The 27,248-nt window shown below is 37.2% G+C and overlaps 1 protein-coding gene across 2 annotated transcripts; it reads right to left on the bottom strand.

The window, feature by feature from the left end:
- On the bottom strand, positions 1-26,918 carry LOC126161746 (tumor protein D54-like). 2 transcript variants are annotated; one of them, XM_049917786.1, is made up of 6 exons: positions 25,491-26,918; positions 23,602-23,714; positions 18,520-18,668; positions 3,849-3,908; positions 1,914-2,076; positions 1-1,744 (listed from the first exon to the last, which is right to left on the bottom strand). In XM_049917786.1, the coding sequence occupies exons 1-6, from the start codon at positions 25,783-25,785 to the stop codon at positions 1,601-1,603; spliced, it is 924 nt and encodes a 307-aa protein (XP_049773743.1). In that variant the 5' UTR covers positions 25,786-26,918; the 3' UTR covers positions 1-1,600. The 2 variants fall into 2 exon arrangements, with proteins under 2 accessions (XP_049773743.1, XP_049773744.1); XM_049917787.1 differs by lacking the exon at positions 3,849-3,908 and having other exon boundaries at positions 25,491-26,914.
- Between the last annotated feature and the right edge of the window lie 330 nt (positions 26,919-27,248).

Here is a 27,248-nt window from a genome sequence, read left to right as displayed (position 1 = left end):
TAACAATGAGTGAATGATTTAATTATATTTATAATTATGTGATCTCCAAAAATTCTCATAATAATAAATAAACAGTCAAGATTTTTCATTACATGTGTGTGACTAGCATGTTACATCATTTTCATACACGAAATATGTTTTTCTGTAAATAGAATTTGATATCAAGACTTGAGATGGCATGATTACATTGAAGTTACACATTACATAAAAAAGAAAAAGTTAATAAGGAAAATATTACTTTTCATGTAACAAAAAGTTATTTATTATAATCAATGTGACAGACAAAACATTAGAATATTTTAACAATCAAAATGTGCAATAAACTTTTTAATATCTAGTTACACTGATTATTTTCTTAAAATATACATTAATACTATCAAATAGAAAACATTTCTTTTCAAAAATTTGACAGTAATTTAGTATGAGATTTTTTGAAAATATTACAGCAAGGCCAAGGTGGATGGAGATGAGTAATTGCAATTTAATGCAAAAACAATATGGTTCCTTTGTCCAGAACAGATCACAATAGTTGCTGCCATAGAACAAGCCCCTATATCACTTAAAATACAATCAATATTATAGTGAATTATTTCCCAGATGGCTACAGATGAATCAGTATGGAAAACAATTTAAGTTTTAACAACTTAAAGAGATGGTTATCAGAGAGAGAGAGAGAGAGAGAGAGAGTGACCGCATCATAAATGTGGGTGAGAGATGACCAACACCAGAAGGCAGGAAGTAGCACAAATGAGTGGAAAAAAAGTTTGTTGTTGGCACTACTATATATGTGAAGATAATACCTGAAATATCAAACTGTCTAGTAGTCTTCCTTACTGCACACATTTCAGCTATGATGAACAACAGATGTTTCTCATTTTAAGTGTGTTATTGTATTATGTAGTAAATCTTGCAGAATAAGAATTATCTGAATGACACTGTTACGCAGAGAACTGACTGTTCAAAATTTTAAATTTTCAGTTACAGGCACAGCCTTGAATATGAAAGCTTCCATTAATTACATATTCAGTAGTTTACATGCAAAGCAGTGTAACAGAAACATAAGCTGTCGTTACAACACAGCCAAGCCATCATTTTCTCACAAAAAGCGTTCAAGTTAAATAATGCTGAACTCTAGTGCTGTGACAACACATGAAAGCCACTTCCAATAATTAATTAGCATGCCTCTTAAACATTCTATACAAGAGAGTTAGCAATATGGCTATTTTCCCAAGTTGGAGAGTTGATCCTTTCTTTTCATGAAAAAACTTTAAAGTGATTGCTGAATACAAATTGTAAACGACATCTTATTTCAATAAGCATGCCTCTGAAGTTCTCGTAACACCTGGAGTGGACAGTTTAGTCAAACAGTTTATTATGAAATGTTATAGGCAAAAGATACCATTAAATATTGTATTATAAAAATATGTATAGCTACATTTAATGTAATAATTAATAAGTAACCATAACTTCAGTCTGCAGTAAAGCTGTACCAATCCACAATATACCCATTGCATTTTAAGCTGAACTGAATTAACCATTCCACATCAAGAGGTAAGATGCCTAACTAAACCCAGTTTTTGCAGCCAAACAAGTTATTCCTCTAGGAGAGTGGCTTCTCTTCTGGTATGGTTGGTGTTGTAGCAGGTGTTGAAGCACTGTTACTGGGTCTTCGGTTTGCCTCTGCCTCTCTCAGAGCCTCATCAAAACTCTGAGTTGAGTTGGAGCGTGAAGTCACCACTTTTGTCTGTAAATGAATATTGAAAAGTTTCTTACTTCATTCCATCTTATCAAATACTCTGGCATATTACTATGGAATTTACTTGTTTTAAATACAAACAACAGTTAAATATTTTAAAGAATATAGTTTGTATGCTGCTGTTCAGTAGGATCTCATTAGACACTTTTGCACCAACCTTCACATTTTCATATGCTGACCCAACCTTCTCTTCTAAAGAGCGAAAAGAATCTGAATTTTTCAGCTGCCCAATTTTTGTTGTTACACTGGAGCCTAAACCACCTAGAAGAGTAGTAGTTTTTTCAGCTGTAGTTTTAATCACAGATTCAGTCTTCTGATACCTAGAAGCAAAAGAATGAAGAACAGCCAATGACCAAATGTGCATTATGAAGCTAAGTTCATCATAACTACTTGCTATGCATGGAGACAAATGTAATAAATCATAAAACACACACATACACACACACACACACACACACACACACACACACACACAGTTACTTGTTGAGAAGTCATCTTCGTTTATCAATGTGAATTAAATGTTATAGTAAATTATTTAGACATTCTGAATTTCAACAAAGAAAAAATTTATTGATAACTGGACTGAAATGATATGTAACTAATCTTTAAAGAAAAATTAGTATTACCTATCTTCTCACAGGATAAACTGTTAGAGTAAAAGGTAAAATAATTTAGATAGCTAAGTATAATTACAATTTTTAATGTTGCATCTGAAGTAAACATTTTAAAAATGAAGCATTCACTTAACACAGAAGTAGCACTAATGTCATGTCTACAAGCACATAAAGCAAACATTAGAAACATACAAAACTGAAGGAATTTCATGTATGAAAGTAAATCAGATTGTTTCATAGCTACACTTATGGTAAAGTTTGTGGACTGAGATTCCTACAACATGAAATAGTACAGAAGAGATGAGGAACCATGCACTGAAGGTGTACATTTTTCGAAAACAAATTTTCAGCACAGAGATATAGGAATTTAGAATGACATTATGAAGACATCAAACAATGAAGGGTAAATTGCTGTACTCATCTAAACTGGTTGTCATTAAAGAGCCATCACAAAAACTCAATGTGAATCACACTGGGCTTTCATAGCAAGTCTCTAGGTGATGGCAGCAATCTAAGGAGGCAGGGTGAGGGAACACTGGCTACTCTGGCAAGGATACATTACATGACAAACACCCGCAACAGAGGAAACATAGCCGGCCGAAGTGGCCGCGCGGTTCTGGCGCTGCAGTCTGGAACCGCGAGACCGCTACGGTCGCAGGTTCGAATCCTGCCTCGGGCATGGATGTGTGTGATGTCCTTAGGTTAGTTAGGTTTAACTAGTTCTAAGTTCTAGGGGACTAATGACCTCAGCAGTTGAGTCCCATAGTGCTCAGAGCCATTTTTTGAACCAGAGGAAACATCAAACATTGAGGAAAATGACAAGTGACTGAAGGAACAGGACATCAAGAGCCACCAAAATGTCACAACTTATGTCTCTGTAACAGCAAATTGTTGACTGCTTAAACTGCAATAGCAATGATGAAGGATAAATCAACCTAAAACATGAGGCAATAAACACACCTAGTAACTAAAATTAATTATCAGTGTATGTCCCTACAAATAAAGCTCAACAGTTACCATGAAGTCAGCTTATGAGATACTACATGAGAACATCTTATTAATATTTGTAGTCAACAGATAATGTATTACCAAACCACTTGGATCGTAAGTTGCACATTGAAATACGTACAAAAGTGCTTTGAGTAATCTCTCCAAAATATTAATGGGGTTTACTCCCATTTAAATCATCTTTAACTGTTTACAGTCTCATACACAACTTTTTCTATGAAATAAACACTTTATATATGCAAACATGGATAGGCATGATGAAGGTATGTGTAGCGACAAATTCCAATTCAAAATTGGTAAGTTTTGAATCAGAAATTATGCCATCAGTCTCTTGAAACATAAAAACAAATTGATTTCAATAGGTATTATTTCTCAGTTCCAAACTAATTCAGTTTCCAACTGATCACATTACAGCAAACAACTAAAAATAGGAAAGTGTGCATCATGAAAGTAGCATTTACAGTACTTACAATGGTGCTTCTGTAACAGCCCTGCTGAACTTCCCTAGTTTGTCTTCAACATTCTGATAACTGTTACAATAAAAATAAAAATAAGCAAGTAAGGAGTGCAGAACACAAAACTGAATGTGTGTCCATAATCTATGTGGTATTTTCTCTGAAATGTTATTTTCATTCCTTGCTAATATTTACCTCTATTTTAACAAAGTTCCCTCAATGTACAAGACAGGAGGACAGGTGATCACTTGCCTGCAAATCGAATAGCAATTTTGAGCTTTCATTCCTCTTACAGCTTTGGAGTCTGCAAATACATCCAAAAGATGCATGAAAGCAAAAAGCTAGTAAAGTTATCTGGTCTAAGGTTGCACCACCTACCATTCATCTGCAGATGGGTGGTAACAAGTCTGTATTCTTTCTGTTTCCATCATAATATTACCATCAGTCTTATTTAAAAGGAAACAGTCTTAATGACAAGTATGACAATCAGGTTCTGGATATTCTACTTACAAATAGAAAGTATTTCACAACACAGGGGGTGGAGGTACCAAAAAATGTCATGTTTCTTTATTATGGTACCATCTGAAACACATGAAGTGTATTTTGGGACAGTAAGCATAATTCTTTGTTATGTCACATTAATTTAAAAAGTCTAGAAAGTCAGCTAAGGAAAAAAATTGATTGATCTTTGTTTTCTTCTTTCTCTTTTTCCCCCTAGCATTTATCCTCTCTAGCACAGGGTCTGCTTTTTGGGAATTTAGCAGTATTATTTAACTATGTGATCAGATGGACTTCCTAATGTCCCAACTGTCAATGCAACCTAAGGGATCACTCCATCAGTCTGTGAATCATGTAAATTTTGTTCTCTGTGTAAATTAACTGTTTGTGTATCGTATTCTCTGAGGCACAAGCTAGGGACCAGCCCAGAATTTGCCTAAATGAAATTTGGAAACAGCTGAAAACCACCCTCAGGCTGGCCTAGGTAGCATCCCACCACATTAATCCATTGCACACATTCTATATGGAAGTGGCCTACCTTCCTGTCTCAGAAGGTAGCACACTGCACATTATGCTGTATGAACTGATCTTTAATGTTTGTTTTAGTAATGAATATTTAGTGTTTTTTATTTTTTGACTATGGGCAGATGAACAAAGTAATTTGAATTTCAGATTACGCTCTGAACACATTTCTAGGTAATTAGGCCACACGAGTGCACAGAATGACAAAAATTTCCCTACTGGCCTACATCCATTACTGTTGTACACAATTTCAAGCCAAGAGTCTATGCCGTGTGGCTTTCTTTAATGAGATAAACAAAGGCACTTTAATTTAAGTCAGAGAAATAAGGGAGATTCAGCATCCTTATCCACTGTCCAAACACAAACGTGACCACCTGTCAAAATACTCACCTTTTGCAGTGTGGGGCACTGTGAGACATGTAGGAAGGGTGTCAATGATATTCTGGAAGGTACCATTAGGGATGTGGAGCCATGATGAGTCCAGTACTGTGGCCAGCTGTGCTAAGTTTCTTGGATAGGATCCATGGCATGAATAGTCTGAGGTTGTCCCACAGATTCTCAAACATTTTTCTCAATTCCATAAATTTTACCAACAGCCATATACACTTTAGGTTATTTTATTTTATATTGAACACTACCAGTTTCAGCAATTCATTTTGCCATCTTGAGGCCACATATGCCTTTATCGTACCAAAAAGCTTATTGCATGGTGCCATAAGACTGGAACCATGAATCCGAATCGTTATGCAACTGATTCATAAGAAAGGGCGACACTGGTTCAACTGGTAGCATTCGACATAAAATAAAATAACCTAAAGTATATGGCTGTTGGTAAAGTTTATTGAATTGAGAAGTATGTATCAGCCGGTGTCCCCTGGCCATAATGGACCAACAGAGACTGGAGCTATGCAACACATTGTATTGTCCTGATGTCCAATGTCATCAAGTCGAGGAAAAACAAAATGCATGTGGAAGTGGACATGGTCCTTAAGAATGGTAGATGCCGTGTTTCTTGACTTCCGCAAGGCGTTCGATACAGTTCCCCACAGTCGTTTAATGAACAAAGTAAGAGCATATGGACTATCAGACCAATTGTGTGATTGGATTGAGGAGTTTCTAGATAACAGGATGCAACATGTCATTCTCAATGGAGAGAAGTCTTCCGAAGTAAGAGTGATATCAGGTGTGCCGCAGGGGAGTGTCATAGGACCGTTGCTATTCACAATATACATAAATGACCTGGTGGATGACATTGGAAGTTCACTGAGGCTTTTTGCAGATGATGCTGTGGTGTATCGAGAGGTTGTTTTATCATTTAGCTACAAAATAGCAGGTCAGCAACTGGAAGCAGTTAATACCATAAATTATCTCGGAGTACGCATTAGGAGTGATTTAAAATGGAATGATCATATAATGTTGATCGTCGGTAAAGCAGATGCCAGACAGATTTATTGGAAGAATCCTAAGGAAATGCAATCCGAAAACAAAGGAAGTAGGTTACAATACGCTTGTTTGCCCACCGCTTGAATACTGCTCAGCAGTGTGGGATCCGTACCAGATAGGGTTGATAAAAGATATAGAGAAGATCCAACGGAGAGCAGCGCGCTTCGTTACAGGATCATTTAGTAATCGCGAAAGCGTTACGGAGATGATAGATAAACTCCAGTGGAAGACTCTGCAGGAGAGACGCTCAGTAGCTCGGTACGGGCTTTTGTCAAAGTTTCAAGAACATACCTTCACCGAAGAGTCGAGCGGTATATTGCTCCCTCCTACGTATATCTCGCGAAGAGACCATGAGGATAAAATCAGAGAGAGATTAGAGCCCACACAGAGGCATACCGACAATCCTCCTTTCCACGGACAATACGGGACTGGAATAGAAGGGAGAACCGATAGAGGTACTCAAGGTACACTCCGCCACACACCGTCAGGTGGTTTGCGGAGTATGGATGTAGATGTAGAATAGATGTATACTATTGTTGATCCACTGTGCCTTCCAGAATTACAAGATCACCCATGGAATCCCCCAGAACATGAAACTTCCTCCTCTGGCCTGGACTCTTCCACCAACTGTTGCAGGGTGTTAGCTTTCAGATGGTTTGTGCTAGACACTCCAACAGCCGTATGTCTGATGGAGTGTAAAACATGCTCCATCTGGAAAGGTCACCTGTTGCTGCTCAGTGGACATCCAATTTAACAGCAGTCAGCATTGGCGCACCAGCCAGGTGCATGCTTGCGGAGGTCAACGTGCGGTAACATTCATTCACTGAATGGTTGCTGAGGAGATACTGTTGGCGGCCCCACGGTTCAACAGTTGCACATCTATTTCCCTATACATGTCTCCGCAGCCATCATTCACCCCTGTCACCTATGGCCTGTGGTACACCAAAGCTGCCTTGGCATTGGTTTTGCATGGCACCATTTTGCCGTGCACAGTATACTTTAACCATGGCGGGATGCCAACAATTTACAAACATAGCTGTTCCGGAAATACTTCCACCCTTGGTCCAAAAGCCAATGATGGTGCTGTTCTGAACATAAGAAATCGCCCCATTTCTGCATTACGACAATGACTGCACTGTTTCCCGCATCCTCTGACATGCTTTATGTACCCACCACTGCTAGTGCTGCCATCTGCTGCTGTGAGCGGTTATGGCATGTTGATGTCTAATGGAGCCAGTGGCCATATTAATGTGATTGGAGTGTGTAGAACCTCTAATTATCAAAACTCATTCAAGACACCACATCTGTCCCATAGGAAGAATGTGACTACAGCAGCATACAAATAAGAAACGTATATAATTATCAACTGATCGCTTCAGTGTGGATGCACACAGTTCTCAAACTCTTAATGGAAATCTGTGAAATGCTGTGAGTAATAAGAATAATAGGCAAGGGGCATTACATTAGTAGTGTTTGCCTAAGTTGAGAATTTGGGCCTGACAGGAAGCTTGCTAGGGTAGCCATGCAGCTGCGATGACCACTTTCCCAATTGATTTTAATCAATGCCTACTGGCAACTAATACCATTAATTTCTTTGTGTCTGACTAAGACAAGGGTGACAAACATGCAATTCATTCCACTACTCCATTAATAAATTATTATACAATGCTTCTTTCATCATATGACTTTTCCTGAAAAATTAATGTGTAGTGCAGGTTTTGCATGTGACTGTACATGTTACCAGCAATGGAAAAAGGAAATTCAATATCAGGAAGAAGATGTATAAAAGTAATCTGCAGATGACTTGGAACATTTGTCAAATGCAATATTGTGAATTACAATAACTTCACCATTATGAACTGCACAGTTGCATAAATTACTTTCACCAAAATTCTCAGTCAAGTAAACAAGAAGTGTAGGATATCACTCTGAGAAAACAAGTTTATAGCATTGTCACTGTAGATGATATTCTACGCAATTTACACTTTTATGATCTTGGCTTGTAATAATAAAAATACCACCACAACCAAAAAAAACACTTTTCCGGAGAGGTAATATAAGCAAAAAACTGAATTTAGAGATGGATACAAGAAAAGATTTCCTCCGGTAATGACCAACATAAAATTGAAGTAATAATTGAGAAAAACAATGGAGTAATGTCCACAAACAAATTACCATGACTACATTACTACTGCTACAACCACCACATAAGAACCACATTTTATTAGTGTATAAATTCTTGAGACATCAACTAAGTCATTGCTGCTAATAATCAAAACTCAACCTTAAGGAGAACAACCTACTAAAATGTCAGAGATTACTGAAAAACTTAGTCATTATGCAAGGGAGGCAAAAGGGTGGGGGGTGGGGGGCTGTCAAGAGTCCTGACAGCTGTGGTGCTGAAAGCAATTCAGAAATTATTTGGAGACAAGCTATTAATTTCTACAATAACAAGTTTTCTGGTTACTGTCAAATTATACATGCCTAGGAAATACAATTTTTAAAAATAATTGAAGTTACAATCATTAAAGAGAACAAGTGATTAAAGTAGATTGGCTAGGGGGGTCGCAAACAGTATGCTGAGGAGAGAAAACAGCAAATATCTACAGCAACTTTGTTTTTCTTACATCACTTCCTTGCAGCCATTTTCCCCAATACTAAAAAAAGAGGGGGACAAGTATAATAAGTATGCTGTTTGCTTTTATTTACTTGAAATGATATTATTTGGACCTGTTTCATTAGTAAAAATTAAAGTTATCTGCAGTGTTTTGTTTCATCTATGCTATCATCATCATCATCATCATCATCATCATCATCATGTAAGTTTATGGCCTGCACTGCGTACAGATTAAGTTTTTGATTGTTGTTTCCCTGCTTACCTTTTGCTAATATAAACCTTGACTAATTCCACATCCCCAAAAAAGCTATTGCCCGTAAGCTAGCGTAAATGCTGTTTTCACACATTGATCCTCTGTTTCCCTTATTTTACATATTTCTCCATTCATAATTTCCATTCTTGTTTTACATGACAATTTGAAACACCCCCAAAACTTCCTTCCCTACAGTTTATTTTGAAGTCTTTCCCATCATTAAAAAAAAGTGAGTCCCGTTACTCTTTTTCATTTTCTCAAAACCAGAAAGTAAGTAGTTATTTTCATCATTCACCTTTATGAGAAAACTAGCTAACTCGGCAATGCTTCCCATCTGCTAAATATGCATGGTAATTGGATGCTCAGTATATTCTAATCTGTGATATACCTGGGAATTTTGCAGGGGACAAATTTCTGCTCCTTCACCATTTTCAAATTATAATAAATCATATAGCACCTGAATAAAAAGACTCCTTTGTTTGGGTTTTTAAGTCCCTGTTTTTATTTGTATATGATATAAGACTTCATAATATACAACATATTTCATTTTTTGAATACTGTGTGGTAAGAGTATGAAATGGTTTTTTGCACCACCAGTTCATGAAAGAGCAACATACAAATGACTATGCAAAAATTTGTCTAATTGTTTAAATGCCCCACTATTACAGTTAACACTGACTGTGAAGAAGAAAACAAAACAGTATATCTAATATAGGTTATTGTTATGTATTAATTGTTGTTTAAAAAATATTTAGCACATGCCCCAATATTGTATAGTTTTAATTTTTGGGATACTGTGTGTCAGGAGTTAGTTAAAGATCAGATATAACTGACAATGGTAAAACACTGATCATAAATAAACTCCAGCGTGATTGAATGTTGGATCTTGAGCTTTCCTTATTGTTACTGCAAACGAAACCTGGAGGGGTAAACTGGTTGGGACATCAATATACAGAGTATGAGATAGACTTCTTTATCTGCTGGCTCTGTGAGGAGAGCACCTTCAATGACATCATTACTTTGCATAGTTTTAATCTGGGAATGGGTCGCGTTACAAAGTTTTGGATGATTCAGATTGCGTAGTAGTATTCTTTTCAAAAACCCGTAAGGTACAAATACAACATTATTAACATATAGGTTTTCTGTTAAAACTGGCAAAGGAAGAGATCAAAACAGCACATAGTTGTGTACATAATTTTTGTTTAGAATTTTATACAGAAAAGCAAAAAGTATGGTGGAAAAATTTGTCTAATGGTTTATACACTCTGCTATTGTAGTTACAACAACTGTGAAAAAGAAAATACACTTTCAAAGCATAGTGCAGCATTTTCTTTCTTGCAGTTGGTTTTAACAGAAAACTTTTACACTATTTTTTAAAGAACAATATAGCCTATGTCCGTCCGAATGTTTATTAGAGTATTGTGTCAGAATTTGAAGTAAATCAGTCACAAACATTGAGATTTTTTTGAGACAATATTTCCTTTTTATATATTAATATGGATTAAAGATCATTGCAGTCTTTAAAGAAAAAACTTGAGAGAAATTGCTTCTTCCTTCTGTATAAAATAGTATCTATAAATAATTCCTTTCATAGTCCCCTTGTGCTACTTAGGGATGATACCATGTACACACATCAAAAAAGAGTCTCTCTCGGATCCAAGAGTTTCAGAACACATACAGAAAAGGAATAGAGAGCAACATAAACGTCATTTCCGCCCTTTTTAATGTTCATGAAAATCACACATTGCATGTTGTACCACCATACAGCAAGATGACCTGAGATAGTGGTCCAGATTGCTGTAAACACCAGTGCCTCTAACACCCAGTAAGACATCCTCTTGCATTGATGCATGCCTGTATATGTCGTGGCATACTATCCACAAGTTCATCAAGGCACTGTTGGGCCCGATTGTCTCACTCTTAACGGCGATTCAGCGTATATCCCTCAGTGTGGTTGGTGGGTCACGTCGTCCATGAACAGCACTTTTCAATCTATCCCAGGCATATTCGATAGGGTTCATGTCTGGAGAACAAGCTGGGCACACTGTTCGAGCGAAGTCGTTATCCTGAAGAAGTCATTCACAAGATGTGCACGATGAGGGCGTGAATTGCTGTCCATGAAGACAAATGCTTTACAAATATGCTGCTGATATGGTTGCACTATTGGTCGGAGGATGGCATTCATGTATCGTACAGCCATTACAGTGCCTTCCATGACCACCAGCAGCATACGGTGGCCCCACATAATGCCACCCCAAAACAGCAGGGGACCTCCACCTTGCTGCACTCACTGGACAGTGTGTCTAAGGCGTTCAGGCTGACCAGGTTGCCTCCAAACACGTCTCTGACAATTGTCTGGTGGAAGGCATATGCGACACTCATAGGAGAACGTGATTCCAGTCCTTAGCGGTCCATTCGGCATGTTGTTGGGCCCATCTGTACCAGACTGCATGGTGTTGTGGTTGCAAAGATGGACTTGCCATGGATGTAGGGAGTGAAGTTGTGCATCACGCAGCCTATTGCACACAGTTTGAGTCCTAACAAAATGTCCTGTGGCTGCACGAAAAGCATTATTCAATATGGCGGCGTTGCCGTCAGGGTTAACCCGTAGGTAGCTGTCATCTACTGCAGTAGTAGCCTGTGGGCAGCCTGAGTGAGGCATGGAATCGACAGTTCCTGTCTCTCTGTATCTCCTCCATGTCCGAACAACACTGCTTTGGTTCACTCCGAGGTGCCTGGACACTTCCCTTGTTGAGAGCCCTTCCTGGCACAAAGTAACAATGCGGACATGATCAAACCGCGGTATTGACCCTCTAGGCATGGTTGAACTACAGACAACATGAGCTGTGTACCTCCTTTCTGGTGGAATGACCAACTGATTGGCTGTCGGACCCCTTCCGTCTAATAGGCGCTGTTCATGCATGGTTGTTTACTACATCTTTGGGAGTGCTTAGTGACATCTCTGAACAGTCAAAGGGATTGTGTCTGTGATACAATATCCACAGTCAATGTCTATCTTCATGAGTACTGGAAACTGGGATGATGAAAAACTTTTTTTTTTAATGTATGTACTACAGAACTTGCTTCATGAAACATATCTAATTGCACAGAACCCCTAATTACCAACAACAAAATACAAAGTACAAACTGATTTACACACTTGCTTCAACTCTAAGGCAGTCACACTATGAATGGACCCAGTGTACTGCTTTGGATACTACAATGCTCTTTCACATTCAAAGCTATTAGCAAAAGATTTAACAGTTAACCAAGATGAAAAACACACACACACACACACACACACACACACACACACACACACACACACACACACACACACACACAGCCCCTTCCTATCATTTCCGTAGATTCTACACTGAAAATTATGTTAGGAAATGGCAATGATAGGTCAACAATTCATATGTTATTGATCTATGAACCAACAAGGCACACCCAAGTATAGTACATGAAAAAGCTGTAAGAAACATGATTCTTCTCAAATTTGCAGTACAGTTTAACAGCAGGAAGCCCTTTATCCCTCCACACCATCACATTTTGCCTCAGCAATTGTGCAAGCCAAATTTACCGAAAGAAACTGACACTGAGCAAATACTTAAAAGTCCTCAATGAAAAGCATAGATTATGAACACACAAGCAAGAAAAACTAAACTACACTAATTTAAAAAGCAAATATGAGCAATAAAAAGGAAGAACATAACATTGCTTAAGTGCTAAAGGTGAATAAATGACCGCTACAAGTGTCATAGAACGTTAGGTTTCTCTTCGTGTTTCTTGTGATCGGATTTATGTACACTGTTAATTACAGATGTCAGTTGCTTTTGCCGTGTACACCCATGCAAAATTACAACCATCAGTAAATGGTATCATTGTTACCTAACTGAACAGCAAACTACCAGCTGTCTATCTCAAAAACAGTGATACCCATTGTAAATTGAAAATCGTTTATAAACATAACACATACAACTTTCCTTACATGAAAAAATGCAGTGGTCCTTAAAACAATTCATAGGTTTACCATTAGTGAGTACAACATGTTGCCATGAATTCCCGATCTCACGTGTTACAGACAAAGTAAGTGTACTGTTTATAGAAAGGCCTATTGCCCAATTGTTAAGAGGTTTTCATACAAGTGCCATTTTTTAAAAAAAATTCCTTCTTTCTTCTGTTTCTTATTAAAGAAGGAATGTCCTGATCTAAAGTTTGGGACTTGGACTCGGTCTTCAGTCCTGAGACTGGTTTGATGCAGCTCTCCATGCTACTCTATCCTGTGCAAGCTTCTTCATCTCCCAGTATCTACTGCAACCTACATCCTTCTGAATCTGCTTAGTGTATTCATCTCTTGGTCTCCCCCTACGATTTTTACCCTCCACGCTGCCCTCAAATACTAAATTGGTGATCCCTTGATGCCTCAGAATATGTCCTACCAACCGATCCCTTCTTCTAGTCAAGTTGTGCCACAAACTTCTTCTCCCCAATCCTATTCAATACTTCCTCATTAGTTATGTGATCTACCCATCTAATCTTCAACATTCTTCTGTAGCACCACATTTCGAAAGCTTCTATTCTCTTCTTGTCCAAACTATTTACCGTCCATGTTTCACTTCCATACATGGCTACACTCCATACAAATACTTTCAGAAATGACTTCCTGACACTTAAATCTATACTCGATGTTAACAAATTTCTCTTCTTCAGAAACACTTTCCTTGCCATTGCCAGTCTACATTTTATATCCTCTCTACTTCGACCATCATCAGTTATTTTGCTCCCCAAATAGCAAAACTCCTTTACTACTTTAAGTGTCTCATTTCCTAATCTAATACCCTCAACATCACCCGACTTAATTCGACTACATACCATTATCCTCGTTTTGCTTTTGTTGATGTTCATCTTATATCCTCCCTTCAAGACACCATCCATTCCGTTCAACTGCTTTTCCAAGTCCTTTGCTGTCTCTGACAGAATTACAATGTCATCGGCGAACCTCAAAGTTTTTATTTCTTCTCCATGGATTTTAATACCTACGCCGGATTTTTCTTTTGTTTCCTTTACTGCTTGCTCAATATACAGATTGAATAACACTGGGGATAGGCTACAACCCTGTCTCACTCCCTTCCCAACCACTGCTTCCCTTTCATGCCCCTCAACTCTTATAACTGCCATCTGGTTTCTGTACAAATTGTAAATAGCCTTTCGCTCCATGTATTTTACCCCTGCCACCTTTAGAATTTGAAAGAGAGTATTCCAGTCAACATTGTCAAAAGCTTTCTCTAAGTCTACAAATGCTAGAAACGTAGGTTTGCCTTTCCTTAATCTTTCTTCTAAGATAAGTCGTAAGGTCAGTATTGCCTCACGTGTTCCAGTATTTCTACGGAATCCAAACTCATCTTCCCCGAGGTCGGCTTCTACTAGTTTTTCCATTCGTCTGTAAAGAATTCGTGTCAGTATTTTGCAGCTGTGGCTTATTAATATGGTTGTTTGGTAATTTTCACATCTGTCAACACCTGCTTTCTTTGGGATTGGAATTATTATATTCTTCTTGAAGTCTGAGGGTATTTCGCCTGTCACATACATCTTGCTCACCAGATGGTAGAGTTTTGTCAGGACTGGCTCTCCCAAGGCCGTCAGTAGTTCCAATGGAATGGAGTCCACTCCGGGGGCCTTGTTTCGACTCAGGTCTTCCAGTGCTCTGTCAAACTCTTCACGCAGTGTCGTATCTCCCATTTCATCTTCATCTACATCCTCTTCCATTTCCATAATATTGTCCTCAAATGCATCGCCCTTGTATAGACCCTCTATATATTCCTTCCACCTTTCTGCTTTCCCTTCTTTGATTAGAACTGGGTTTCCATCTGAGCTCTTTATGTTCATACAAGTGGTTCTCTTATCTCCAAAGGTCTCTTTAATTTTCCTGTAGGCAGTATCTATCTTACCCCTAGTGAGATAAGCCTCTACATCCTTACATTTGTCCTCTAGCCATCCCTGCTTAGCCTTTTTGCACTTCCTGTCGATCTCATTTTTGAGACGCTTGTATTCCGTTTGGCCTGCTTCATTTACTGCATTTTTATATTTTCTCCTTTCATCAATTAAATTCAATATTTCTTCTGTTACCCAAGGATTTCTACTAGCCCTCGTCTTTTTACCTACTTGATCCTCTGCTGCCTTCACTACTTCATCCCTCAAAGCTACCCATTCTTCTTCTACTGTATTTCTTTCCCCCATTCCTGTCAATTGTTCCCTTATGCTCTCCCTGAAACTGTACAACCTCTGGTTCTTTCAGTTTATCCAGGTCCCATCTCCTTAAATTCCCACCTTTTTGCAGTTTCTTCAGTTTTAATCTACATGTCATAACCAATAGATTGTGGTCAGAGTCCACAACTGCCCCTGGCAATGTCTTACAGTTTAAAACCTGGTTCCTAAATCTCTGTCTTACCATTATATAATCAATCTGATACCTTTTAGTATCTCCAGGGTTCTTCCATGTATACAACCTTCTATCATGATTCTTAAACCAAGTGTTAGCTATGATTAAGTTGTGCTCTGTGCAAAATTCTACCAGGCGGCTTCTTCTTTCATTTCTTAGCCCCAATCCATATTCACCTACTACGTTTCCTTCTCTCCCTTTTCCTACACTCGAATTCCAGTCACCCATGACTATTAAATTTTCGTCTCCCTTCACTATCTGAATAATTTCTTTTATTTCATCATACATTTCTTCAATTTCTTCATCATCTGCAGAGCTAGTTGGCATATAAACTTGTACTACTGTAGTAGGTGTGGGCTTCGTATCTATCTTGGCCACAATAATGCGTTCACTATGCTGTTTGTAGTAGCTTACCCGCATTCCTATTTTCCTATTCATTATTATACCTACTCCTGCATTACCCCTATTTGACTGTGTTTATAACCCTGTAGTCACCTGACCAGAAGTCTTGTTCCTCCTGCCACCGAACTTCACTAATTCCCACTATATCTAACTTCAACCTATCCATTTCCCTTTTTAAATTTTCTAACCTACCTGCCCGATTAAGGGATCTGACATTCCACGCTCCGATCCGTAGAATGCCAGTTTCCTTTCTCCTGATAACGACATCCTCTTGAGTAGTCCCCGCCCGGAGATCCGAATGGGGGACTATTTTACCTCCGGAATATTTTACCCAAGAGGACGTCATCATCATTTAATCATACAGTAAAGCTGCATGCCCTCGGGAAAAATTACGGCCGTAGTTTCCCCTTGCTTTCAGCCGTTCGCAGTACCAGCACAGCAAGGCCGTTTTGGTTATTGTTACAAGGCCAGATCAGTCAATCATCCAGACTGTTGCCCTTGCAACTACTGAAAAGGCTGTTGCCCCTCTTCAGGAACCACACGTTTGTCTGGCCTCTCAACAGATACCCCTCCGTTGTGGTTGTACCTAGGGTACGGCTATCTGTATCGCTGAGGCACGCAAGCCTCCCCACCAACGGCAAGGTCCATGGTTCATGGGGTGGCTACTCTTATTATCAGTAACAATCTATCAATAATTTCACCTCCTGTGAGTGTGATTTTGTTCCTTATTTTTTTAATGTCTTCAATGATATTTTTATTTAGGTATAGAAATATAATTACAGCAGTTTTGGAGAAGACTATAATTTTTGGGTTAGGTAATTTAAAATGATGGCATTATTAACACAAAATAATCCTGCAATGAAATACAAGTACAAAGTATGGTGTCATCTCAGATTAAAAAGACCTGCAGACAAATTTCTTAAAAGATAAGAAATGTATTTCAATTGTCTGTAACCCTTGCTGGAGGGTGACAGGCAGCACCTTAAGAAGACAGCAAATTTGAGTTTGTCTTCTTAAATCTGAAGGAGGTCTTTACATGAAACCACAGTAAAATTTCCAATTTTTTATTCACCCTCTATTCACCCAGTCATTAGTAAGTACTGGTTTACTTTATGACAACTGGCATATCATATACACCTTATGTCCCATCCCAAATTTTCCAACAATTAATACTGAGCAATCTACTAAATAAGGTACTCAATCATGAATCTTTACACAACACAGACTGCAGTTTGTGCTCATATGTGGATCAGTAGGCATGACAAAATACTTCACGATTTGTAAAGCACTTTAGAACTCAGGCTAGCTGATTACATTAAATTTCAGTGATAAGGCAGCTTTCCACCTGATCATGACTGTCAGTCATCAGAACTTACAGATTTGAGGCACGTTCTGCACAATGAGGGGGCTCTTTTTTTCTTATCATAACCCACTACTAACTATACATGGTAGCCATTCAGCTTATAACGTCTAATACAGCAGTTTAATACGACCATGTTCCCACCCCGATGTTTACCAATACCGGAGTAGTACTGGACCAGTCACGTAGGAGATTAGGATTTTATTCTGCCTCCATCACTGCTAGTTTTAACACCTCTGCCTATGTTACTAACTCACCTTTCTTGTAAACCCACAGTAAATGAAGTCTGAAAATGTGCATGTCCTACACGACATATCTGATACCGTGTAATATGGGAACCCCACATGGAGAGATGTGGACCACTAGTTGGACATGAGTAAGTAACATGGTATGGCACATATCAACCAAAATTTACTGAAAGTAAGTTTAATTTGTGGTTCTGTACCATTACAGTTTTTGTACATCGGTTCAATAAAGAATTATCAAGCTTTACTTTTTGGCTCCCTCTTTCTGAATAATACTGTACATAAATAAGCCACATTTAGGTTAAACATGCTGAAGCAATGGTTAGTGAACAGTTCTAAAAATGAACTTCCGTCTTTACATTACCTTATAAAATGAGACAGGGCATGTGTTCTAATGTATATGCGTCTATTAATAATGAGAAAAATATTAAAGTTTACCAGATATGTTTGGAATTTGAAATAGACTGTACACAACATTCATTTGTTAAGAAGGCCTTTTCCTTGGCAGTAATTATTTGTGAACTTTATGAACTCACTACCTAAAGTTATAGAATTGGAAACACAAAGGAAGCTAACATAAATTAAGGGTATTGCCCTTAATTATGATTCTAATAATTAAGTAATTCTGTAGTAACTAATCAATCATGCATCTATTTATGATATGATATATATTAAAGTAACATCTATTGGCAGTCACCTCAGATACTCAAGCACATGCTCTACAGAATATTTACAAAGACAAAGCCAGTGTATAGCCTGTACTAGAGTGCATGAGAATTAATAATCTGCTAATAAACTACATTTCAAAGTTTAAAAAGTGTATCTGTCATCATAAAATAATCAGTAAATAGGTACACCAGCAAATGTGAACAAATTAGTCATTTTCAACCTGTATACTCACATATTTGATTCCTTCACATTTCGAATGCTCTGTGACATATCATCTTGAAATTCCTTCCACACACTTATTCCAAGTTTACGTTTAAGTTCTTGAGAATGTTTTATTTTTGATGCCAAGACATGGCGGAGAGTCTGAATTTCCTCTTCAACCTGAAAATGAAGAACATCACTAACATTTTCAAATAATTGTTCTACCTCACTAAAGGAGATTATGTACTTGCATATTTTTCACCTAGATCGCCTGAATACTAAATTGGACACAGAAATTTTTTATAATCCTAGGCATCAATATATTCACAAAAGGTTCACTATTTAGGTATAAGGACTTATTTGTGCATAAACACATTGTTGTATTGTCTCACATCTGTGACTTCATTCGATTGATAGGAATAAATAATCAGATTGATACAATTTTTTTAAATTGTATTTGTACTCTGTATTCTTGCTTTTCATTATTTAATCACACTGCAATTCAGAATCTATGATCCACCTTCAGATGGTATTCAGATTCTTTTAATGTTTAATGTACTTTAGTTTCTACTGACATAACCGAATTATCTTTTTATATAGAACAAAAATTCTGGCATTCAAATGTAACAGTGAATTTTGAAAAACATCACACATCTTGATTTTTAAGCCTGCCAGCAGCTGGCAATCCTGCAAATGGCAGGGTATGCGCTGGATTTCTTGTCTGACACACTGTTGTTCCAGCTTCAATTTTAAGCACTTGTCAGTCAAGAAAACTTTTCACCACATTTGCTTTTGTTTGACAGACGTCTGACATTTATGGAGGTATTTTTTTTAACTAGACATCATAAGCATTCAAAACTAACAACCTTGAGTTATGGTATTGTATGATCTTGTCTTCTGGGATATTCTGATAGTGTTATTTGGTGATGAAAGTTGTTTTTAATGCATACGTACGAACAAACAAAAAATTACTAACTAGTTTCAGGTAACTTTTCTCACCTTCGGATGGGCTAATGAACTGTGTGTATTTAAGTTCATGGCTAGCACACGCATGATTTTTGGGAGCTTCACAATTCCACACAAAATGACTCATTTATTAACATTGTTTATTTGGCTTCTGACAAATATCTGTTATTTGTCCTCTTAAAAGGTACAACCACTGACATCTTTTTATGCAATGTCCTCTGTTGTAAATCACATTGTCAGTAGTTCTCATTTCAATGCATGTTATACAAGTTATTTAAACTTGAGCCATGGCCCTTCTACACAAGCTGAACAGTAATCTTTCCAAGTGTGTGGCATATACCGCTAACCAACCCAAAAGAAAAGCAACATCATCCACTAGCCTTATTAGAATATCACAAGGTTTTACTTGACATCATACTGGGAGCTACCTTCCCCTGATCTGACAATTATCTGTAATTTGTCCTCTTAAAAGGTACAACCATTGACATTTTTATGAAATACATTTAATTAAAACACACAATACAAAATTAATAAAAATCACCAGTTTAACAATGGGCTTTCTGGTAAACTAAAGGCAAAAATTTTGATGGAAATAATATGAAGAGAGGAATAGAATGGTAAACAACAGTATGGAAGTGCAGATTTATCAAAAATAATTATTTGGTAGAAAAATAAAGGATATGAAAAGAGAACATAATAACAATAAATAATAGTGATGGAACTGCTAAATACAATTTTTACACACAGTTCATTTCACAATAACTGCTAGCATAATTCCGAGCAGGGCATTTAATATATAAGGATTCCTTGTTGGCTTGTAAAAATTTTGTGAACTCTTTGTAAATAACAGCACTTGTGCATAAATTCTACTTTCAGTAGCCTGTTTCTTTCTGACTTTGTGCATGTCAACAGTATGTAGTTAATGTTACCTTCTGCAGACACTGTGTGGTCACAGTATGAGATTGGATTGATTTTAATGCAGCGATGGTGTGGTAAATTATAACAACACAAAACAACAGACTTTCAATTGTTGGTGTGCTGACTAGATGTATATAATCACTTTGTGGGGAGAGGACCAAGTATTTGTACATATAGTTATAAAGTGCTTATGCTACGAGGATTTTTGTGGTCAGGTGACAAGGTTTGAAATACGTAGAGCATGAACTGCTATACTATTTTGGTAAATCAAGATGACAATTTGGGTTTTGTGATCAGATGGTTTTTTGAAATAAGTGTTTCTGTATGTAAGAATTTGCCTGCCAGTAGCTGTCTCTGAATATATAATGGCATTTCTGTAGCTTAAATTAAGACAGAATTTGTGGAGGTTGAGACCACAGCATCCAATCACTGACGAATACATCTAAACTTAAGTATGTATAATTTCCACAGGCTATCCTTGCACCCACTGTGGACTGCCAAAAATCATAGTCCAAACTGTATGGAATCTTGTAGAATCAGTGGTGGTAGGGTGCAAGACAAGCCAAACCTGGGAGACCAGACGATATTTGATGCCTTTTCAAGATCGATAATTTTGGTCTTCATGTGAGGAACCCATGAAAACTATGAATCAAAAACAATTACTAAATATAAGGACTTCTCTGATGCTAGGCATCAGTGATGTAGAAGTATCTTCAGGAAGGCGTGGGTATCATCAGGAAAGCATGGATATGAAGGCTTAGAAAACACAATAAGATAAGATTTATCTGTCAAAGCTTACAAGTTGTTAACTCATCGCCAGCTTTTCACTGATGCAGCGACTACATAGTGTTAAACACTCTGGATCGTTCCTTGTAGCAGAACAGTTTAGCCACTGCAAAGGAAAAGTCAAATTTTATTTTCCATAATCACACAGTCAATTCTGCAAACATCTTTTTCCATGAAGCCTAATGCCATTAGTTTGTATAGTAAAATGTCCACATTTACTTGGTCATATGCTCCTTTGATATCCAGGAACATGGCTTGCTAACTCTCTCAAAGAGAGAAATGATTGCAAGTGCCAGATGACAAAAGGACAATATTGTCAATTGCACCTTTTCCCTTCTGAAACCAACCTGAGAAGAGGCCGAGACATTCTGCAATTCCAACCAACACCCTAGTCTTTCATTTTCCTAATTGTTCCAGTCTTTTAGCGAGACAAGAGGAACATGCCTCTAAAATAAAGGCAGAAGTTAAAGAGTCTTCAAAATGTGGATGTCTGGATGGTAAAGGAAACAATTTAGTAAGTACTGAAGAGTGATATAATTGAAAATTTTTCGAGACAAGCTGTTTCTCCATTACGAGTGTTAACAGAATGTTTGTTTTTAAATGCATTTATCTTGTTCCGTAACTCTGATACTAATTTTCCTAATTAATATCTGTTTAATATTTTTTCTCAAATAACTTACTATTTAACTTGTATGGTTATAAAGGAAAAATTACCACACTGAAAGCTAAAAAACACCAAGATTTGTTAGTAATTATGTGTCTGTGATCTTTACATTTTAGTAATTAACTTAATTTCCTGAAAGAATGTCCAGAATGTGGGACTTCACACACTTTTCAACTGTAAAGAAACATCTGGTACCCTCACAGTATATGAACACAGATGTGTCTACACACTGGGTTTAATTAAGTAGTGTCTTTAGAAACAGTGGCAGACAGTTTTGTCCACTGGTGGGTCAAGGATTTTGGAATATTAAAGCTGCTAAGTTTTTCCTGCTACTTATTCATGCATCCACCTTCCACTAGGCAGCTTAGTCAAATATGTAGGAGTCAGTGTGTTTATATGACCAGTCAATTTCAATGCAATAACCATCTCAATGAAATTCTGAACTCCTGCTCATCTTCTGTCTACCTCAGATGTCCCTACAATTGGTTCAGGTCATCTTTTCACTACTAATAATATTTTTATGATATTATGAATTAAACTGTAATACAAAATGTATGTAAATAAATAACTCTGATACAATTTAAGCAAATCAAATAAACAAATTAAATATTTCTTCCAGGTCCATTTCATTATTCACAACATTTTCTTTCTATAGTGCATTGCACAATTTGCATTTTGTCCTTTATTTTATAAAGAAATAAGGAAAACAATACATCTCACTTTCTTCCAAAAGAGAGAAACTCAGATTATTATTTATGTTCAAATGCAATTGCTGTGCTTCTAAGAGAACACACCTTATTTAGAGCAGCACTCTTGTCATCAACAAAAAAAAATCTCCCGTGTATCTTTATCCCAGTACCTTTTGAAGGGTCTCTGCTTCTGAATACAAATATTCGTTTTGTCTCACTGATGTATCACCAGCATTTCCACTCCAACATTGACACTACTACTGCGGAACAGCTTCCAATAGCACGTTGAGTACTTCAATTATGTGAACTGCCTCACTGTCTCCCAATCAGAGACCAGCATGCTTCTGGTATTATATCAGCAGCACAGCTACTCCCATATGTGACTGCTTTCTGTTTGATAGTGGGCCACATAATACATTACATATTTTTTCACTGTATCAACACACTCAGCAAAAATTTTATTTGACTCAATAAATAAACATTCTTCTTTTGAGCAATTTTCTTATAGCTCACCTTGGGTTCATCAAACCCTCAAGTTGCCCAATGAAGCTACTGATAACCTTCAATGTTTTCCTTTCAGGATACTGATTTTATATGGTTTTTGTCTTTAAACATTAATTTTGAGCACTACACTCATACTAATTTGACTGAGTTGTTGGACAACTGTGGCAGTCAAAACTAACTGAAGATATTTTGAATACAGAATACTGACAACACATTTCCTTCTCCTCACAGTTTAACAATTTTAACACCTCCCCACATAGTGGAACATACTTCTGGTGAATTATCACCTTATCTAACTCATTCTTCTGTTCTGTTGATCTCATCTCCAGGCTGGCTGTAATGATGCCATGTAATATCTGAACTGGCTGAAAATTACACCCAACTAGCAGAACTGCATGTTTTGATATGTTCATAATTCAGATTTTCTCTCTTATGATGATCTCATTATGCTTTATGATGCACCTCTATCTGAAGAAACATCCTGATAACAATGAGGTCATTAGACATACTGCAATCATGTTTTGTCTAGTGCGGTAAATACTAAACTGCTTCTGTTGAAGCTTACTTGCACATTAGAGAGAGATACCTTTACAAGCTCCTGCTGCCATTCCTGTTTCTGTCTCTCTTGTTCCTCAGGACTCAAACCCTGAAGTTCATTGATACCAGAATCGGGTGAGACGTCAGTAGGGGCCTCCTCAGCTGTAAACAGAAGAGAATATTTTAAATTATCTTACTTGTAAAGATTTTAGCTGTCACTCATGTAAAATTATTTACACGGAAGCCATCATTTTAGATATGGTTTAAAATTATCATGCACATGGAGAAAGTAACACATGAAAATGCCTGCAAATATTCCTGCCCTGTTCTACAACAACAACAACAACCATATACAGGTAATAAAAATAAAAAGGTGTAACATTATTCTACTTTTTTCGTATCTGCTCTTTAAATCTCCCGCTGAAAGAGATACAGTTAAGAAATCAACTTTTCCAAGTGAAAATTAAAGAAGACTGCCAGTGCTGAACTGTCTGCAAAACAAAGGGAAATGTGCTACTGTAACCTTTCCACAGGTCATTTACTTCTGACAGTTCATACAATTGTTTCATTATATCAGATGCTATTAAGATAATGCAAAAAATACCAGCACAAAACACTAATGCGGATCGAATATTGTAACCACTCAAGGGAAACTTTGCTATCATTTATAGAAGCTATATGAGCTGTAATTAGTGCACGTGAATCCAATATTTATGCACGCACATGAGGAGGAATATTTATCGCAACTTCATCGATCTACCTTGGATTACATAAATGTAAAGAAACCCTACATGTTTCCTACACAGCATAAAGGTATTATTATTATTAGACATATAGAAGATGATTCGTAAACTAAGAGACACTGTGAAACTGATGGCAAAAATCAACATGTTCAGCGTAGTGCTATAAACAAATCTTAAGTTTAAGTAAATTTGTGACTGCTTACTGGCAGAAATCTCATCTATAGTCATGTAGTCATTGCACGACTAATTTTTCATTTGATCACCTCTAACAAACTGCCATTCACTCAAAACTGTGTGAGAACACATGACAATTAGAATGGCCAAATATCCACACTGTATGCTGCATTCTTCTGGGCCTCTAGCTGAATGTGCTGAAGTGAACCAGACACATTATGTGTGGGAGATTATATTTCTATGGACAACAAGAATGAGTATGCTCAATTTCTGAGTCTCAAGTGTTTGTAGTGGCTTGCACAGTGACCTAAATATTTGGCAATAAAAACTGATATTAACATCTGTGTCTTTTGCCCTAAACAATGAACAGCTGGGAACAGCATTATGCTAGTAACCAGGACCAGGCAATATATTTAGCTAAATTTCTATTATTACACATGAGAAATATGAGTAATTTTCAAGAACTTAGTTGTCACTGCCACATTGTTGCACCTTCAACGTGTGTTTTGTATCTGTGTCCAGTTCATTTTAACATCAATGGAGGTATATAGCTCTTGACTAGTAACATGTACTTTCATTTCAATCTGCTACAGTGAACTAAAAATATGGAGCACAGTCAGTACCTCTAATATCCCGCAGTTTAGAGACAAACATCTCTTCCACGTGTTATTACTTGCAAGAAACATTTTGTATTAATAGCAAAAGTCATAATTAATAAATGACAATTTTTCTTTATTATGAAAAATTACAATCCCATTAGGATGCAAATTAACCGAGTGAAATGAAACAACATATGATAATAAAATAATTTTAAAATAAATACAGTTCCCATTTAAATGCGGTGAGAAAAATTTAGGTTGGCATGGAAATATGCTATATGCACGAATTACTGAACACTGTCTGACATACAGATTGCTAAGTAAGTATGGACAAGATTGAAAGCAGATGTTGCAGCATTTTCTTTTTTTAAATTCTCTTTCACACACTCAAAGATTAATGCTACATTATAAAAACTGAATACCTTTCACAAGTTGCAGAAAACGCCTGTAGTTTTTGGGGCTGCTGACACGAGCAAGATAGGGCTTTGAAATATCTTGAAATGTTACTTTGACATTATGTGGCTTTTTCTGAAACTCCGTTTCCACACTACATGACTCTGTTTCCAGGGATGATTCATCATGTTCATCAACAATACAGAAAGTACTTGAATCTACATCATCTGGCCAATTATGATCAAAACTTGGTGTTCCCGATCCTGATATGTATGCATAGTAGCAATCTTCTTCATATTCGAGGGACTGAGGCTCATCATCCATATCTTTGGTAGTTTAAAACATTATAATGTATTTAAATAATATTCATTTGGATACTATCAATTTAATCGGTGGTTCTCAGTCTATAACCTCCTATGTGTCTTTTATGCAAACTATCATGCATGTGCACTGATAATGCTTCAACAGTTTTTAAAAGACATATAGATCTGACTGTAAATTTTCTCTCTGGAAGATTATATGAGAGGTACAAACATTTCAGTATACACTTTAAATGCAGATGCAACTGCATTTACTATGTGATCTGTAATGTTTTATTTACAAATTTACTTACTGGCAATTACAGCCAAACAAACTGTGTGTCAACTTTTTTGATTTTGTATTTCTGCAAATAAACTAAGTTCCTTTGGAAATGTGTGTGACGTTTTAAATCTAAGGAAATGAAAATGGCCACACATTACTAGTTTGTGGCATAAGCATTAAGCTAATCCATTATAGTTTCTCATATTACACTATATGGGAATTACTCAGTTACGCTCGAGTCAAGATTAGCAGTTAAAAAAGAACTTAACTTTTTTTTTAACATACATGCTTCACTGGCTTAGAAAAATGGACCTTAAGAATAATAAATCACGGAATCTTGGCTTAAGCTCCGACTGAACCAATTAAAGTTCAACTCCTATAGCTGCACAATTGTTAATAAAATTTGTCAATGTTGGATCAAACACTGCCTGCTGAACATTTTAGAAAGCGGAAATATCATTCAGTGAGCTGATAGTCCTGATCTATTTACTGTCAACGGCATCTTTACATCAAGACCACCGAACTGGGCCGCAATATTTTTTGCTCTATGTTCCGTATTTGTGCCCCTGTCGTGACGAAACACTCAAGTAGCTTCACTGCAAGTGATATACTCGCAACGATGTAAAGCGATAACAGACTAATTTCCAGAGGCCGAGCTATCCCTCCATACGAAATGTATCATCACTGGTGCATAGTGAATTTCAACAATTCCACACGCAAGTGCTCTGTGAAACACTTTAAAAGGAAAATCGTTTACTACACGGCGTTGACACCTAGTGCAGAGCGCCTGTCAGACTGGACTCCGCACTGAATGCCACGTGTAACGGTACACAACGGCACAGACCACACGCGCACTATTCGCAGGTAAAACAAGACTGACCCGGCACGCTGGATCCAGCTGTCTGGCATTCTCCTCCCACGTTTCTTTTTCTCCAACTAGCAGCCGCTACGTCACCACACAGGTATTCCGCCCCGCCAGCAACTCAACTCTCAATTCACCCTTGCGTACCCAAACTATTGGAAGGAGTTTTGCTGTAAGAGAGATTTTTAACGGTGTCCTCTCTGTTTCGAACCACCTTCTCTACACAACTTCTGTAAGACACCGTAACCAGGACAGATTTTTATTCGCATCAAATGAGGCATAAATGTTGCACGCAAATGCATTTTGCATTAAAGGTTTCCGTTACGCCGACCATTGTGCGTTT

Source organism: Schistocerca cancellata, chromosome 2 (assembly GCF_023864275.1).
Source record: "Schistocerca cancellata isolate TAMUIC-IGC-003103 chromosome 2, iqSchCanc2.1, whole genome shotgun sequence".
NCBI lineage: Eukaryota > Metazoa > Arthropoda > Insecta > Orthoptera > Acrididae > Schistocerca > Schistocerca cancellata.
The sequence above is the reverse complement of the archived record's forward strand: the minus strand, read 5'-3'. Positions and strand labels throughout refer to the sequence as shown.

Bases quoted from the DNA above. Each gene is read 5' to 3' on its own strand.
- LOC126161746 (XM_049917786.1), bottom strand. From the start codon at position 25,785: ATGGATGATGAGCCTCAGTCCCTCGAATATGAAGAAGATTGCTACTAT. The intron at 18,669-23,601 runs GTATCTCTCTCT...CTTCATTTTCAG, and splicing joins GGCAGCAGGAGCTTGTAAAG to GTTGAAGAGGAAATTCAGAC. The intron at 3,909-18,519 runs GTGAGTATACAG...TTATTGTAACAG, and splicing joins AATGTGAAGGAATCAAATAT to TTATCAGAATGTTGAAGACA.